This window comes from Glandiceps talaboti, chromosome 18 (assembly GCF_964340395.1).
Source record: "Glandiceps talaboti chromosome 18, keGlaTala1.1, whole genome shotgun sequence".
NCBI classification, from domain to species: domain Eukaryota; kingdom Metazoa; phylum Hemichordata; class Enteropneusta; family Spengelidae; genus Glandiceps; species Glandiceps talaboti.
The window spans coordinates 4,332,382-4,351,076 of NC_135566.1; the positions used below are offsets into that span (position 1 = coordinate 4,332,382).

Below are 18,695 nucleotides of genomic sequence, written 5' to 3' on the forward strand. Positions count from 1 at the left end.
ATTGACAAATGGCATAAACTAGGATACGAGACAGCACAATATAATTGTTGGTGGAGCTGAAATGATCTGTGCATAGTAGTGTAGGTTGTCATAGCACCTGTACAATAATTGCATTCTACACTGTGTCTATGTGGATATGAGTTAGATAACGAATGTAAGCCGGCTCTCACACTCTAGTTTCAGTCTACTGCAAGTGCATAGAAAATATATTCTCACATTTAACATTTTATCTTGGTTCAGACACCTGTCATTCAAAGAGGAGGCTTTCAAGAACAGTCAATATCTTGAGTAGGATTAAGGTACTAAGAAGAAAGACCTTGGTGATCTCTACATATAACACTACATAGGCAAGGCTTAACTATTTTACACGACTCTTCCCATCCACTACATGAACAATTCCAATACTTACCACCTGGTTGAGACACAGGGCTTGGAAGAATGTTTTTAAGAAATCTTTTATCCCATCCGCTGTGAAACTTTTAAAACTTAGATTTGTCAAAGAGTAACTGTAATTTTCAATGTTATTTGATTTTAAGTAAATTTTACGTAGCACTAGTCACACATTTCAATCATTGTTGAACTACACCTTTGTGTAATATTGTATCTGTGTACTTGTCTTCTCTTTTTAAAAATGTTTTTGCCTGATTCCAAAAATGAATTACCATGTTTTATGGATAAGTGTATCTTTTTATTTGGCCTCGCATACATACCTTGAGCATCATAGAATTCATCATCCGAGCTGTCTGACTCACGAACTATTGAATTCATTCTCCATTCAGACAAGTTGGCTACAGCAGACCCTGGTGTAAGGAACCAAATCAAACAAATGTCATACAGTGAGTGAATTTTATTTTGAAGCACAAACATCTTTGCCAAAATAAAATTTTTCACATTTTTAATAGTTTCACTTTGTTTTGGTTGTTTATTTTTGACAAAACGGTACTTATTAAGTTATAGCAACATTATTTTTGTATGTTCATGTCTTGAAACACTTAAATCAATCTGTATTTCTTACATTTTAATGCTGATTTTATATACTTTGCTGCAAACTTTCTTTTGGTCATTACAATTCTCCACTAAAATAAGTTTAGAGCCAAAAGGACATACATTCACAGTGCACTAATTCTGAAAAAGTTTTGTCCTGGATTATCTGAATAAAATTTGATATTATGGTTGCCATTGTGTATTGCAGAAACAAGTGTACTTGTGGAAAACCTGTGTTGCACCATTATTCCAAACTGACCAACACCCTTTTTTCATTCAGACATGTTTGATTTTTCATCTCAAACCCAGCAAGTACATAGCTGTAGTAGTAAGAGGTACATGCGCTAACCATCTGGCCATCACCAACCCCTATATATTCTTAATAGTTTGATCAGTTCTCACACTGTACAAGTGAAAGGAAAAATTCACGATCACTGTATGTACTTGACATGCTCAATCTGAATATACAGAATTACTAGTATTTCAATTCACATGAAGAATCATTTGGTGTGCTTGCACTAAAACTTACCATGACTATCAGTGGACAGTCTCCCAGACAATTTCCGTTTCCCTGTTGGTGCAATGTTTGGTTCTGGTGCTGGATCCATAGTACTGGGTTGATCCTCTGACAGTGACCCTAAACTTTCCAGATTAGCAACACTGGTTCTTGGTGATGGGATTTCTTCATCACTTGGTGGTTTGTCATGTTCAGAAGTGTCAGCCATTCTCTCAGCTAATTCCCTCTGTGCTTCCATTTCTAGTTTTCTGATATCACTAATATCTAGTCCAAACCATTCATCCTGCCAACACCAAGCTTGACGATGAGCTCTCACCATGGTTTTCCTAAGTGCTGGCAGACAATAACAAGATGATGTATTTAGCCTATCAAATTCTTAGTGATGAACATCCCTACAGGCATTTCAAAGTAAACAACCAAAATTCAGACACTTTTACAGGCATACTACGACATTCTTTCATCCTTCTGAGTTTGTCTGTCACAAGCTATGCTTAAAGTACCAACTTGTGATGAGTTCTGTTTTAAAAGTAATCAATACTACCCCATTAATCACTATAAAGACAATTTTTTTTTAATCAAATAAATCTCACCATTCCTAAACCCTCTCACATAGCTTGTTACATGACATAGAACACCAACGCATGCACCGAGTTCACAGATTTCAGTGAAGCTGTGACAGGTAAAACAGGGAGTGTTCACCAAAAGACTGTATACAGGCATATCATATACATTTAATGATCAATGCTGATCATTTGTTGAGGTTGCTGTTTTACTTGCTACTAAGGCAAGAGCACTTTTATAGCTGAACACAACAGGATTGTGATTGAAGAGAGGGACTTTGTTTAATTTCTTTGCTTTGCCCCCCTCCCTTGGTAATAATCATGCTGTTTTCAGCTATAAAAGTGTTGCTATCTATCAAGTAAAACAACAACATAAAACTTGCAAAATGATCAATTTTGACCATAAATGTATATTCTTCTGGTGAACACTGCCTATTTAAGCTGTAGTTTACAGTATGGACATGTGTGTAAATGTGATACAGCTAGTAGCCTAGCCAGCCTTGGCCTTATCGACAATTCTTTTTATAACAATACAGAGTGAAGATTAGCTGATAGCTCGGTTTCTGCAGTCATATTTGATGTACTTCCAAAATCTCTCATTGGTTTTGTGAAGCACTCACCTACATCATGTATAAATCTTTCTATTTTGTTCTGCATTCCCCAATAGCGAAACTCTACTCGGCACAGTTTGTAAGCACACATAACTTTACTATGATCAAGTATCTTTTTTCTGTAACTCTGTGTGTATTCTTTTAACCAGTCGTCAGACAGTGGACCACGTCCAGTCTTCTTGGAGATGTACAGTTTTGGGTCTTCTTCTCGTTTATACTCACTACTTGACACTTGGTCTTTCACAATGTCAATTGCATCTATGATAAAGATAATAATATACAATCATGTACATAAAGGTCATTAGAATACAACAAGCACCTTATCATTTACTGAAAATTGCAATAAGGATGAGAAATGACTATTTGTTTAGATTTTTCACCAATAAAACAACTCTACTATGTGTTTTTTGCTTTAAACAACAATGTGAAACAACAGACTAAATCTGTCTTTCTAACTCAATAACTTCGAAAAACTACAAAAATGAGTACGGTTTGTTACTGTATGTAAGGAATGATTTGTAAATAAATTGTGTGAAAAGACAAGTAATCACTTCGTTACATCCAGTCTGCACAGGTATCTGTCATTTTCTCAAATTTTAAAACATCACCGTATACAGTATTTTAGCTAAGGGAGGCAAGTAGGTAAAATCTACCACCATTCCTGTCATTTTATGGGGTTCTCAGAGTTATTGTAGATTCTATGATAGACTATTGTATTTTTACAAAACTCTTTCCCCTTTTCTGTTACCGGAGTTCCCCTGTCGTTTTACTGGGGTTCTCAAACAGAATTAAGGTAGATTCTATGGAAGACTACGTAACTTTTACCTCTTCCCCTTTTCTGTTTAATACTGGGGTTTCCCATCTTTAGCCAAAACACTGATAGTGTGTGATACAGGTACATAGACTTTGTGGTGTGATTCAATACTTGAATGTGCTGAACAGTGATTACTGAATTTTGTCTTTGCGATGAAAAGTTACAAATTGATCGCTTGTACATTTACTTTGAGAACTCCATGCCAAACTCTTACCTAATATCCGACTTCTTAATTCTGCTGCAGACAAATCAAATGTATTTTCTGTGGTACCTGGATCTGGTAGGTACTTAGTTTCAATTTCTAAAGAAAATTTTTCCACAAATGGGCAAGTGTATCTAGTTTTAGTATATGGGTAGGCGTTCCACGCTTCTTCCTCAACTCGCAGGGCTGACTTTGGAAGAATGGCACGAAACCAACCTGTAGAAGAAAAAATAGATATGGCATCAAATAACCTATTTAAGAGCTTAAATTTTGTATTGAAGCATTTTTTTTTACATCATCCAACATTTGTTAACAATTCTAAAAACTTTGCCAATGTAATAAAATAGGAAAATATTCCAAATATAACATTTTGTGACATCACATCCTGCCTCATATTAACAAAACCCTTCTATCACTTAATAAATTTATGTTTTTCCTTGTCACTTTATAATTAGACCCCCCTCCCCAAATTTTTCTTATATTCAAATGAACAAAAGTACTTATGAAGTTATCATTTGATGTGATCTAATCGAAATCAGTCCCACATTTTGTGTTTACATTCATAAAAACTTCAATCATAAAATGAAAATTGAGAAATTTTGAAGCATTACACTGATTGAAAGTACTAGTACATGACATCCACACCTAGTAAAGACACTATTTTTATTAAATTTAAGATTGGTTGATTACAATACGTAACAAACTTTCATCATCCAATGAAAACTGACTATGATGGAGAAAGTGGGATACTAACCAGGAAGATGATTTCCAATATGATAAACTTTATAAGTATACTGTCCAGCGCCACCAGGGCCATCAGTATATGGATTATTCTCTAGGATTTCAACACCACTGCCTTCACCTTGACTTTCTTCGCGACTCTTTTTCTGTAAAAAGAAGAGAATGAAATTAAGTAGATAAATAAATTAATAAAACTTTTAAAAATATAAATACATATTCGATGGTGTAAGAATAGTAGTAAGAATAATTTGAATGGTTATGAAAGGTTTCATAGATTTTTTTGATTTGATACTTTTGGGATATTCTATTTTTAATGTGTGATCCACCCGCCCCCCTCTTAAAATAACTACAGGCTCATGATCCATTCCCTGAAAAAACTACAGATTATCATATAAAGCCATGTGATAAAACATTACCATTAGGATAGGAAGCTATTAGCAAATTTATCCCTCTACGATAGTGCAGACTATATCAACATATATGTACTACATTTCTGTACTTCCATACACTATAATTAAATCTGTGTAAAAGTGTAAATGCCATAATTTCCAAACAATGAATAATTTTGATGCTATCCAAAACGATTTATGATGATATCAAGTTAAGTACACCTCTAAAATATCTTTAACAGATGTCACACATTATACATTAAGTAGGTCATTCCTTGTACTGGTTCAGCCTTTCAGATTTCAAGACATGTATGCCCAGTTTTTGCAACAGCTAGTGCAGTCCAGATAATATCATGTGTGTCTGATAACATACTTCTGAAAAATAGACAGGTTGCCATTGATACTTTTTTGTTATTCTTAGTTTTGGTGGTCTTTACATCTTTATTATCATACATTTTTTTTTTAAATTCTATTTTTTATGCCATTTTCACTACATTCCAATATTTCAAAACTACATAAATATGTTTAGGAATGAGACGGTATATCTATGTAGAACACTATTTTTTTTGAAAATTAATAAATGGGTTATTAAATTATGCTGATTTGAACATCAATAATTGCTGTTTATAATTTTGGAAGATAATTTAATTTCTACTTTGAAGCACAAGTACAATAAACAAACAATAGTAGTAATCCACTATAGACTGTGACCATCACACATATGGTTGTCGAGATCAGCTACATGAAAAAAGTACATTGACTGTATCAGTGTATGTATACATTTTCATAGAATCATACAATTTATACCAGCTTTCACTTCACTTTGCTTGCCATGATTAATGACATTCAGGAAACTGGAGTGTTTTTAGTATCACTACTATGGCGCCGTCCACATTGCATGTGAACAGCCCACCCCCACACTTCACTTCTTTATGACCTGCGATGAAAAGGTCGCCTTTACATGTTATCTTTTCTCGCAGTTTAATATGTATCAATCTGTTGTTACTGACGTACCAGCAACATTTTTGTAGGTTTAACAGTCCATCAATGAGGAGATACATCATATCACTGTTTAATAACATGCTCTATATTTCAGTTTCTGAAAAAAAATATGCTGGTGGAGAATTATTCATTATCTATCTTTCTAACGACTCTCAGATATTCTTTGTATTAAAATAGAGCCATAAAATTTTATCATTCTCCAAAGGCACTCTTCCTGAGAAATGATATAATGTAATAAAAGTGGTATTAAAATATCTATTACCAGTTATATTTAATAACACACAGCACACTGTGTAATGACCAAGGCTGTTTCTAAGATATTTGATCAAATTGATTGTTGCAATATGAACATCATTGCAACTAATAATCTACCTGAAGTCACACCTTAGCTCATTTTACACTGGTTGTCATGGCACAGTGAAGTATTCCGAGTGTTATATTTGCTCTAGATTTTACCTAATCAGGCATAAAATACTCAGGTCCATCAAAGTAGGTTGTAATAATATGGAGTATTTGCTTTTGTCTGCTGAGTACGCCCACACACTGCATATCTACACACACACACACGTCAGATACGTTTGTTTTATTATACTACCTTCTGTTATCCTGGCATGTTATCCTGGTGTTTCATGGACAGACCCCTTCTATGCTCAGTACTTTCAATTGCTTTGATTTACTTCCTTTCCACAAATGCAAGCCTAGAATTTCATGTCAATATGCCTTTTTTTAGTTCAGTGAGAAAGCCCCAATGTGGTTATGCACTCAGTCTGTCTGTCTGTCTGTCTGTCTGTAGTCTGCCCGTTTGACTTGATCTGTTTGTATGTGCCACCTTTATCTAATATAACTAGGTATACTGCTGATGCATCTTAGTAAACATGTCTAAAAGACAAATATTTGAGAAAGACAGGTAGCTGATGGTCAGCAAATGTAGTAGTCTGTCTATCTTTTTGAATGTTGATCTGTTTGTTATCGGACTATCTTTTATAACTGCTGAAGCTCTGCTTTCCACAAACATTTTGAAGGTAAACATTTGTGGGGTTAAGAAAAAGAAAGGTAAAAGTAAATGCATGTAGATTTGATATAGGATGACACATAAAAAGTGTAACATTAAGGATAATGTGCCTTTCCATCGTAATAGTTTATACTGATCTGAAGTCATAGACACTTTACTGCTTGTGAAAAATGATTCAAAGCATTCATTAAATTCTGTTAATTAGCTTAAATTATTACTTGTCAAACATGGCAGCTGCACAGTGAAGAAGAGTGTGCGATCTCTATAAATTATATCCACTTATTCTTTAAAGTCCATACACAACTCCATGTTTAACAACATACAAACAAATTTATATTCCCCTCCCCCTCCCCCTCCCCCTCCCCCCATTCCAAACCCTCCTCCCATATTATTGGACATCTGTTGAGTTTGAGCATTGGGTTAATATATATGCATAAAACAGGAAAACACAAAAAACATTGAAAGTATTATATGTAAAGTGCTGCTTAAAAAAAATACTGGAAACATAATACAGTAACCGTTATAACTACTCAATAGTATGGAAGGACTTTAAAAGATGTTAATATTACATATAAATCATTTCTATGCTGTGTATAAATCTAATCATATCATGTTACAAGACATTTTCGTGAAATATGACGGGATAATATTTCTATATCATTCCTCATTTTACTTTAAGACATATTTCAATGTCTGAATATAATAAATAGTTGCATTAACTGGCAAGTTATGGTGCCCAAGTCTCTCAGTTTCAAGGAAACAACATGAATGGTAAAATACATGGAATGTCATGAAATTCATTAAAGTGTGTTTATTATTAGTATTACACAGCTCCCAAAGAAGGATTTTACCTGGGTTCCCCACCAACATTATGGTACAACCAAGGCATGAAAATCTATGCTAATTTACAAGATTTCCCCTCTCTGTAACCAGGGTTACCCACCAACATTATGGTACATTGCAGGTATAGAAATCTATGCAAATTTTACCTGATTTCCTACCGCTGTTACCTGGGTTACCCACCAAAATCATGGTGCAGGGTATAAAAATCTATGCAAATTTTACCAGATTTCTCCATTCCAGAGTTCCCCAAGTATAACAATATTTGGAAGTTAATCACATTTCCCCTCCATCACCAGGGTTAGCAAACATTGGCAAAAATGCAATTTGTACAAAGAAAGCACATAGGAGCTTCAAATTCATCACAAAATGGCAGATGTATCATATATCACATACACGGGGATATTGGAAACTCGGTTTAAAGATGGGTTTCATGATTATAACATCATCATATTCATTTCTCATTTACAAATTAAAGTATTGTGTTTCTGAAAATGTCATTATATTTTTAATGTCTCGTTTAGAAAATGTATTACATCGTTTAATAATTTTCATACTTATAAATCAAAGTTTTATTTATGAAAATTTGGTGATGATAATGCTGATTTGATCATTTCTCCTTTAAAATTGAACATTTTTTCCTGAAAGTTTGGTGATTATATTGCTGTTTTTTTTACATTTTTTAGAGGCACAAACTGAGTTTATAAAATTTTCACTCAAGTGAAAATATAGTCTATCTGCCTCGGATGTTCTTCTGATAAAATTTACGACACACGACCAAACATCGCTATCGAGGAAGCCCTCACTGCGAACTTCGTTCGCTTATTGTATCGGAAGAAAGTCCGAATGTTTAGCAGCAAGACTAGGGTAAATACTTCCATATTTGATTTATTCTAGTTAAGGTAATATGTCACTACATGTCTTCTATGAGATTACAATTATCTTCTGGCATCATTAGAATTGTGGATTACATAGAATAAATTTCCTTGACAAATTGTTCATACATAACAAATTACATCATTAGATTGTTTATCTTAACACCAGGTTTGAATTTACTTGATTGCACTTTGTTATGTATGTTTCAGTATGTACAATACTGCGACTCAGTGCGAGTACCTTTGGATATGCGGCAAAAAATTATACCTAAAAATGTAAAAATTCAGGAATAGATAAAGTACAAAGTTCAAACAAAAGTCACAGAAATTAATTTGTTACTTCGTCTGAACCATCAACGGCCTGAAGCAATGTTGCATATCATTTTGACATGTACTCGTGTCTTGAATATTCAAAGAACTGAGTCCTGATATCAAGGCATGTTGTAACTTTCAAAGAACTGAGTCCCTATATCAAGGCATGTTGTAACTTTCAAAGAACTGAGTCCCTATATCAAGGCATGTTGTAACTTCAAAGAACCGAGTCCCTTTTATCAAGGCATGTTGTAACTTTCAAAGAACTGAGTCCCTATATCAAGGCATGTTGTAACTTCAAAGAACTGAGTCCCTATATCAAGGCATGTTGTAACTTCAAAGAACCAAGTCCCTATATCAAGGCATGTTGTTAGCTTTCAAAGAACTGAGTCCCTATATCAAGGCATGTTGTAACTTCAAAGAACTGAGTCCCTATATCAAGGCATGTTGTAACTTCAAAGAACTGAGTTCCTATATCAAGGCATGTTGTAACTTTCAAAGAACTGAGTCCCTATATCAAGGCATGTTGTAGCTTTCAAACTGAAAACAGGAATATTTATCATATTGTTATTCAATGTCATAATATAATTACATGTATTTTTATGCCATTCCTAAGTTTATAGTATTGAAACAGTATTTTTTTTCCAAATTTCTTGACAGTTGGAATAATTCTTAAACTTTTATATCTTGAGTAAATCTATGGTAGGTTTACACGAGTCAAAATATTGCTTTAAATTATTAAAAACATTTTTAGATTTAATTTTTTTTTTTAAAGATTACCACTACCAGTTTTGTATGGGTTATATTTTATTGTTGTTGTTGACATTTTTTCTCCAAAATTTGTCAAATCTAATTTAAACAGTGTTGATGAACTCAGATATTGGTGATTTTTAAAGGTTGATGTACTTTAAGACATACCGGTACGTAATTCAACAATGTCTTCAGTCTGATTCCTTGATTCTGCAGGGTAGGTGAACTTTGAGACATATGTAATCAAACATTGATTTTATCTGACTCTGATATTTCCATTATAGACATTAAGACAGAATTGACTGTCTACTACATTTACAAACATAATATGTAAAACGGTGAGTAAGAATAAGATGTAGACATTACATTTGTTGAGTTAGATAATTAGCTCGTTACATTGACAATGCTAATGTAATGCGCAATTGCTAACTCAAATAAATGAATAACCAAATAATATAAACTTTACATAATCGTACACTTTTGACTAAATTAATCATATTTAGTAATCAAGTCTATATAAATTGACACTTATGTCACTGTCATATACTGTACTACAAATCCACATGCATTTAAACAAAATCTACATAAATCCATACTACATTTACACACTGAAACTATGGCAACTTGAATATGTGAATAAAGTATACAAAAAAAAAAACAATTGCTAATTTTACATATACACTTTGAGAGCTTATTCCAATATCCACATCACTAGAGTTTGTTAAAAGAATCTGCATAAATCAACAACACTTTGCATATTTTGTATACTAATTTGAATATATTAATAAAATCTACATAAACAATTGTAAATTTGCACATTTTGATCATGGTAACTTTACTGGCTATATGAATGAAATCTACATAACAATTACTAAGCTTAAATACTCGTGATGTTGATTTGTTCCTAGAATCTACATAAATAAATATTACTTTACATATTTTGCACTTGAATATATCAGTAAAATCTAAATAAATGAAATTTTAGATACTGTAAGACCAGTCGCTGTCACAAATCTGGTGATGTTGATGTTAAAATGAAATCTATATAGGCAATACTTAATTTACATTCAGAAGCCCAAATTTTCGCTGGCTAATTTCCTGAAAAATGTTTTTCATTTGCTCCTATTGACCAAGCATCCATGAACATTCATTCGCGTAATTTTACAGACTTTAATATTGATGTGAATATATGAATAAAATCTACATAAATGAATGTCTAATTTACCTGCATTAACTCTTGTGATTTATATATATAAATATAATAAACAGAAATGAGTAGTAATTTGAATAATTTGTAGCTCAATATATTGTACTAATTAGAACTGGTGCATTCTAACCTTTGGAATTCTATGCATATATGAAGCACATGAATGTTTTTGGTCTTATAACATGATCAACTGATTTCTAATATTCAAATCTTTCACATGCGCCATTATATGTATGTATGTACGTCATCAGGCCCTAGTATCTCCTCCCTGGGGGATGGGGGTCTGAGGAGGGTATTGCATATCCATATACTCATGTACTTAATGAGGCTATTGTATACACATACCTGGATCATGTAAAGTTGTGCTATTCGATATTCTTCCACACTCATTGGTACCGCTATGCGGTACTCTTTGGTTAGCATCTTGAAGTTACAAGGTGGAAATTTCACATCCAATCAGTCTAGGTCACCAAAGCCCTGTAAAAACAAGAGAATAGTCATTAATTTATAAAATCTTTCTGAGTTTGAACTTGGCATTTACAAGAAGTGAATCAGTCTGGCTCACCAAAGCCCTACAAGACGAGACAAGAGAATATTCATACATTATTCATCCATTAAATTTTTCTGACTTTGAACTTGGCATTTACAAGAAGTGAATCTCACCACAACACTATGAAAACAAGAGAATATTCCTACACCATATCTTTCTGACTTTGATCATGATGTTTTCAAAGGTGAGATTTCTACTTCAAATCACTAGTTCACCACATCCACGTAAAAGAAGCAAGACCTTGAAGTAATCACTTTCCTTAATTTGATTCTGTCTCAAATCACAGAGATGTAGAATTGTAGCATCTTTACACAGCACTAGCTGGAAACCATGTCTATTCTAAAACACTCAATGTCTATATAACACAGATAGAATTACTTGAGGTCTTAATTCCTCTATCACAAGACAAGATGAATGACTCTTAGCAATTCTTAGTGTCAGCATTAGGCACAGTAATTGTAATAAATATATGTATGTATATATATAGTTAGTCGTCTGATGGTTCGCAACAGCATGAAACACTGTGTAACAGCTCCCGAGTATCTTGCTTGATACTGTGTTATTTACACTGCTCTATGTATTGAGTACTGTGTATTCCAGCATAGCCATTTTACATATACTGAGTTTATATATATATATATATATATATATATATATATATATATATATATATATATATATATATATATATATATATATATATATATATATATATATATATATATATATATATATATATATATATATATATATATACACTCTACAAACAAAAAATTACCTTGACACCCTAACTAAACATACCATATTTCAACCATCTCCTTGTTCTGGAATAATATATCGTAGTAGTGTCAAACTCAGTGTGCAAACAATTTACCTTTAGTTAGTATATTTTGGCAAAATCACTCTGTCCTTTCAACTGTCATTGTATATGATTCATACTATATATGGAAATATACTAGGTAAATTATTTGTTGTGCTCTATGTTTAGAACTTATCATAAATAAGATATTTCATACTCAGTAATGAAAATTTATCCTCACAGAGTCAAACAATTTCTTGGAAGTGAATCTCAATTTTTTCCTGGGATATGCTTCCATGAAATTTTTGTGAATTGAAATTTTCATTACTAAGTATGCAGAGTCCATGAACATTCATTTTCACAAGATATTTCCTATCTTCTGCAGCCTAACAACTGAGAAGCATGCATACGTAGCTAACATACTGCCAACTACAATGAAAATTGTCAAATTTGGAGTACTCAACTCACAATACGATACAGTAGCTGATGTGTTTGAATATTCTTGAGATGTGTGACAGAATAGGTTGATAAGTGTCCTGACTGTGTTTGCTTACTGCTATGAGACTTAATTGAACACACTATTCTGTGGTGTCTTTTGACGTTTCTTGATACACAAATATTTACTCTGAAGGAGACTGATCACTAAAACGCATTCAGCATACTGTTTGATTAATGAAACTCACTCAACTGCAAATTCTGGAAACGTTGAACTCACCTGGAATTCTAACAAAGATTTTCAAATTATAGAATTGTATAAACCTGTGACAGGTGTGACTGGTTACAAAGGAAATGTGTACACGAATATGAAAATCACTTTATACAACCTACCGCATACGGAGCATATGTTGATCCACCAAAGGATAAAACAGGTTTGATATTTAATCATGGTGGAAAAGTCTTTTATTTCTTTTTTATACAAAGTAATTGTGCAAATAAGGTAAAGGCAATTAAAATGTACCAGCTCTCAGGATTGCTACAAATGAAATGACCATGTATGGAAAACATTTCCATATTGCCTCCATATATGGATAATGTATGCAAATATATTCTAATATGGCAGAGTATAAAGGAGAATTGAGTACAGCATACAGCAACAGTGTGTTCTCACAAGACTGCAATTTGTACTTGTGATAATGATTACTACTTTCTTGTCCATAGCTTGCAGTGTCAATGCTACATCCTTGACCTTCAAACATAAGGTTGACATTGGTTTCAAATTTCATTAGTCTCTCAAAATCAATACCTTTTTGCTAATACATCAGCTGATTAAAGACACTTTCTTTTTTCTAGAAGGCTTTCAGGCAGTGTGATAGACGAAGAGTTAATGTACCTTGACAATCTGTATAAACAACGTAACAATAGCAACAGCTACAGTGATCAGTTGACTTCCTGTGCTATACATTAAATGAAATAAACTCAATCAATAATATACTAACTCAGTGCAAGCACTGAAATTGTAAAACACATGACAGAATGACCAAACATTTTTGATGAAATAATTTTACTGGTTATAGCTGTTGTTACATATTTTTTGAGAACAAAAACATAAGACCATACTAGTATCTCCTATTCATTGGTTTGATTTTATTTGTTGTTACACTAGGAAACTGGTAATTTTGGATGACGATGACTGATGTTCATAAATTTCCATTTTTTTAATGTGGCTCAACCTTTTTCAACAAAAGTGTTAATTGGAGGTCATGATATAAATGTGTGAGGTGATGGCTTAAAATTTGAAATTTTGAGTAACATATATATTTACATGTACAACATAATGACACCATGCATTTTCCATAATTTTAACAGACTGTCTTATTTTTATATTGTGTACAACTATTTTATACAAGGTGATGCTTTTCTGAACAGGATGAATGCTAATTAGGGCTTTAGGAAACCTATACAGTTGAGTTTTGTTGAAATTTTTTTTTGTATATACAACATACACTACATGACACACATTCTGTAATTTAAACAGGCAGTCCTGTTCTTTACATTCACTGATCACTGACATATTTGTGTTGAAATATTTATACGTCAGAATGTGTCTGACTCACTTTTTATTTTTACTAGTACAATCTCCTTCTACACCGCAGGAAAATGTATTAATTCAAATTTTTTCCTAAACAATCCCTTTAAATTTTCACAACACATTCAAATATGGACTATGAATCTAATTTTTTCCTATCAATTTTCATGGCTCGTCAGCTTGTCCACAGAATGACATGACAGGAGTGATTTTGATAATAAACTTAAATAGGCAGTAAATTTGCATCTTTGGAGATTTGTAGTATCACTGAAAATCTGATTTATAATATACTTGACACTGTTTTCATCTGCATATTAATCAAGTCATTTGCATACAATTAATATCATCTCAATACCACTGTCCTCATTTGCATACATATCACATCATTTGCATATGGATACCTTTGAACATGCGATGTAACCATTTGCATGCCAATGATTTTGCATGTTGATAATGTTATTTGCTTATGGATGGTGTTATTTGCTGTAATATTTATCAGATCAAAAATGTGGATGGAGATTTTCTGATTAGACTTTGAAAATAACAAAATCAAATGTGTATTACTAGTAGGATTTATATTATCATAACAATTACTAAAGTTACTATCAGATTGATAAAAAATTGACTAATTTTCCTAGCTATCGTAAAGAAATTTTGATATCATTGACAATCTGTTCTTTTAGGTCTCCAATCTCTTTCCAAGCTTGAGATCTCTTTCTTTTCTTCCTTTCTTTATCCTGTGTATGAATTTCTATATTATTCAGGTCACAAACAGGCAATATCTCTTTCCTTTGTCACCACCACACTGCTCTACTTGAGTATTTATACCTATTTAATGCTTTTCTCTTTTCATCTCTTCTGTTATACAGGGGACAGGGTCGCTTTTTTTTCATTGCGGTCGTAAACTGGTAAAATGTCATTGATTTTCTAAAGATTAGAATGCTTCACTTGAATGCCAATAGTGGCATTATTGGATACACTCCTATGGATTGTGTTGGCAAGACTTGCAGAATCCACTAAAAGGCAATGACTTATCTCTGGGGATGACACATCTTCCTACATCAGGCAAAGTGGATAGATGGAAGCGATAGCTGAATCAACAAATTAAAACACAACATGATAACCCATGCTAATAAACACAGCAATAACATGCACTTTAACAAAATAACCTTTCCATCACTATGCCATGGTACAATCCTTTTAATTTCAACTGGTAAGACTGGATATGTTAGTTGGAAGGATAACTCCATCAATTTTTGAGAAATAGCGTGAATTATATTTGCCCTGGAATGATTTAAAATAATGAATAACATTTTCATCACTGTTCTATGGTTTGATCCTTTTATTTCAAATGGGAAGGTTGGATTTGTTCATTTGAAAATGGAGGTGAAAGCATCAGCTTTCATCAGAAGGTGAATTTTTAAGGACTTAGTTATTTTTGTCCTGGACTGAAAAAATCTTTTCATCAATTTACTATGGTTTGATCCTTTTATTTCAAATGCTAAAACTGGATTTGTTGATTAGAAAATAAGGGTAACAGCAACAATGTTCACCAGTAGGTGAATTCTTGAGTTAAAAGGGTTAACTTACTGAAAGGACTGAAATTCAAATGTAAAATATAGAGTAAACTCTATAATGCTTACGATTGAGGGCTTTTCAGGTCAGTTTTGATTGGTTGAAAATGTTATTTTGCTTTCATATTGATTTTTCTACAGAATAATATTTGTAATTTGTGTGATGATTAATACTGATCAATAGAAAAACAACCCAGAGTTCTTTGCCACCCTATTTTAATAGGGTCTAATCACTGAACTGACAATATCTTCCTTACAGGACATTTGAATTTTTTGTATACTGAGAGCAAAAACTGCATCAATGGCTGAGAAGAAAGGCCACACACGCTTCATTCTCTCACGCTGATTATGTTCATCTACCGTTCAGATGAAATCCAGAATCATGGCTGACGATGAAAGGTTGTCATGGCAACAACTTGGCACCTGACCTGTCAAGATAGTATCTTGGGATTATCACTGCATCATCCCTCTGGGTCACACAACACTATGGCAACAATTTTACAACAAAATTTAATAAGTGGCCATCGTTAGTGTTTAATAATAATATAAAAAAGCAAATTCATTAACTCTCTATGTATGCAGTATTAAACAATTTCATGTTTAAAATATGTCATGAAGGTTCCTTTTTTCTTCATGAAAAACAATACCTGTATAAATCCTACTTGTTCAGTTTCTTACACAAATATTTGAGAAACACCTGCATGAAGGAAAGAGACAATAAGCCACACCTTTACATTTTCATTAGATTTTGAAAACTGCTTGAATATTTGTCCATAAACACTGCCATCATTGAATCACTAAATTCAAACTTTGCAACTGAAATCAATATAAAATGCAAGGTAATTGAATTTGAACTGCACCATATATAGACTACTTTTAAAAGATAAAAGAAAGATTAAAATTTTTAAAACTACTTACATTTTGAAACCCATTTTCATATACACTTCCATCTTTAAATCACTTTGTGAGTGAATTCGACATACAGTATTACATATAAAGTGAATGTGAACTATACTCTATGAAGTCTATAGAAGACACTCAGACCTGTTTACATTTTTACACCTACATCTGTGTACACCTAAATCCTAGAATCATCAAACATAAATCTGAGGCCGGACTTGGCACATAATTCTACTTAATACATGAATTTGAAGTGCACTCTATAAAATCTTCAAAAGACAAAAAAAAAGAAGAAATTTTCAAAACTCCTTCTACTTTTACATGTACATCTGTATGAAAGTTGTAGCTGAATTCAGGTGAATTTGAAATATTGTTTTTAACATTTATAAAAAGCAACACACAAAAAGATTTTATACCTATATCCATAGTTCAACATAAGATGCTGTGTGAATGACTCTAAACTGCATTTTATAACATTAAATGATAAAACTGGATCCACACAAAGCTTAAAAACACAATACTGCAGTAGCAGTTTTATCAGTCAAGATATACCCTAATTGGTATTCAGACTAGAGTTGCTGCAATAACACTAAATAATCAAATTACATAGCCTAATCTACTATCCATGAATATTATATCAATTATCACGATTTCACCATTTGAAATAGTCATATTATCACATGTAATCTTATAAATCAAGGTAATGTGAATTCTTTACAGGAAATACAAAAATGATATCACTCTCTAAATCATCACATACAACAACTTGGTGAAAACTCCTTATTTCAAATAAAATACTCACATAAAACACCGATAAAGACAGTGAGCAGAATACAAAATGTACTTGTGTCAGAAAATGAGTCAATTTTGTTCTCACATAAACAGGTTTTCGATCTGGTTAAATGTTTTGGAAGTCGATATTTGCTTGTCATTAAAATTCGAAATCCGACCCGATGTGATTGAGTTATAGACAACAAGACATTCTCCCATTGCATCCAGACAAATGAAATTACGCTCTGGAAGAGATGATTGCCCCCAAGTATATTAAAATACCAGATGTGAAGTATTTGAATATTAACGATATCAAACGTTCAATTTTCTACAAATAACACATTCAGGCAGACAGGGTCATCTGTCGATAGAAGTTGCTAAATACATTGTGGCTGATGAATATCTCAAGAAATGAATTATAATTTTCAATAACGTGTGGGAGGATTTTTTGACTGGATTCAAATATTCACTTAGATGATTTTTGCATAAAAATGACAGCATACATTGTGTTTTATATCCATGGATGATCACACATTGCTGTTGCACTTGTGTCATGGGTTTCTTTTAAAATACTAGTAATCAAAAATTAATGACAGATAGCTTAGTATAGTTAAGTATCAACTGTGGTGAATTTTGCAATTTGCAGTACACCCCTGATGATGTGTCAGCAAAATTTGGGATTTGCTTCACCAAATTTTTGATTCTTGTGAGTGGTAATTTTCATGATCCCACAGTCAATGAACATTCATTCTCACAAAATATGATAGACTGCAGTTGTACTAACTACTTCATTACCAATATCGGAGTACTTGAATCCTCAAAGGACTGCACTATATGGTGTACAACTAACAAGTCTTCATTGCAGACACTACACAATCAGAAACGAAAAGAGGTACTTTAGTCTGGAATAACCACATAGAATTCAATACTAGACACTTTATGCTAATGTTTACCACTAAATGTGACTTTACCTAACTTCTAAGGTTAATGTCTCAAACAGATCAAGATCTAAATTGTGGATCTATCAGTTGCACATTCTGGACCACAATACCTCTCTGACCTTCTTCATCGATATACTCCACAAAGACAACTCCGCTCTTCCTCTGATTCTCTTCTTCTTTGTGTTCAAAGGGTTTCTACAAAGACTTTGGGTAAGAGATCTTTCTCTCACATTCATCCTACATCATGGAACAATCTTCCTTTCGACCTTCACCACTCTAAGTCTCTTACATCCTTCTGCCATTCTCTCAAGACCTATC

The 18,695-nt window shown here is 32.8% G+C and overlaps 1 protein-coding gene across 1 annotated transcript in view; it reads right to left on the reverse strand.

Annotated features, from left to right (window-relative positions):
- The window catches only part of LOC144449618 (membrane-associated phosphatidylinositol transfer protein 2-like), a 62,928-nt gene that overhangs the window by 16,478 nt on the left and 27,755 nt on the right, over positions 1-18,695 (reverse strand). Inside the window, exons 4-9 of the mRNA XM_078140190.1 lie at positions 11,162-11,293; positions 4,443-4,575; positions 3,701-3,904; positions 2,682-2,930; positions 1,514-1,834; positions 711-800 (exon numbers count right to left, since the gene is read on the reverse strand). Of these exons, the coding sequence (XP_077996316.1) occupies positions 711-800; positions 1,514-1,834; positions 2,682-2,930; positions 3,701-3,904; positions 4,443-4,575; positions 11,162-11,239 (1,075 nt within the window). The 5' untranslated portion in view covers positions 11,240-11,293. The remainder of the gene's footprint in view (positions 1-710; positions 801-1,513; positions 1,835-2,681; positions 2,931-3,700; positions 3,905-4,442; positions 4,576-11,161; positions 11,294-18,695) is intronic.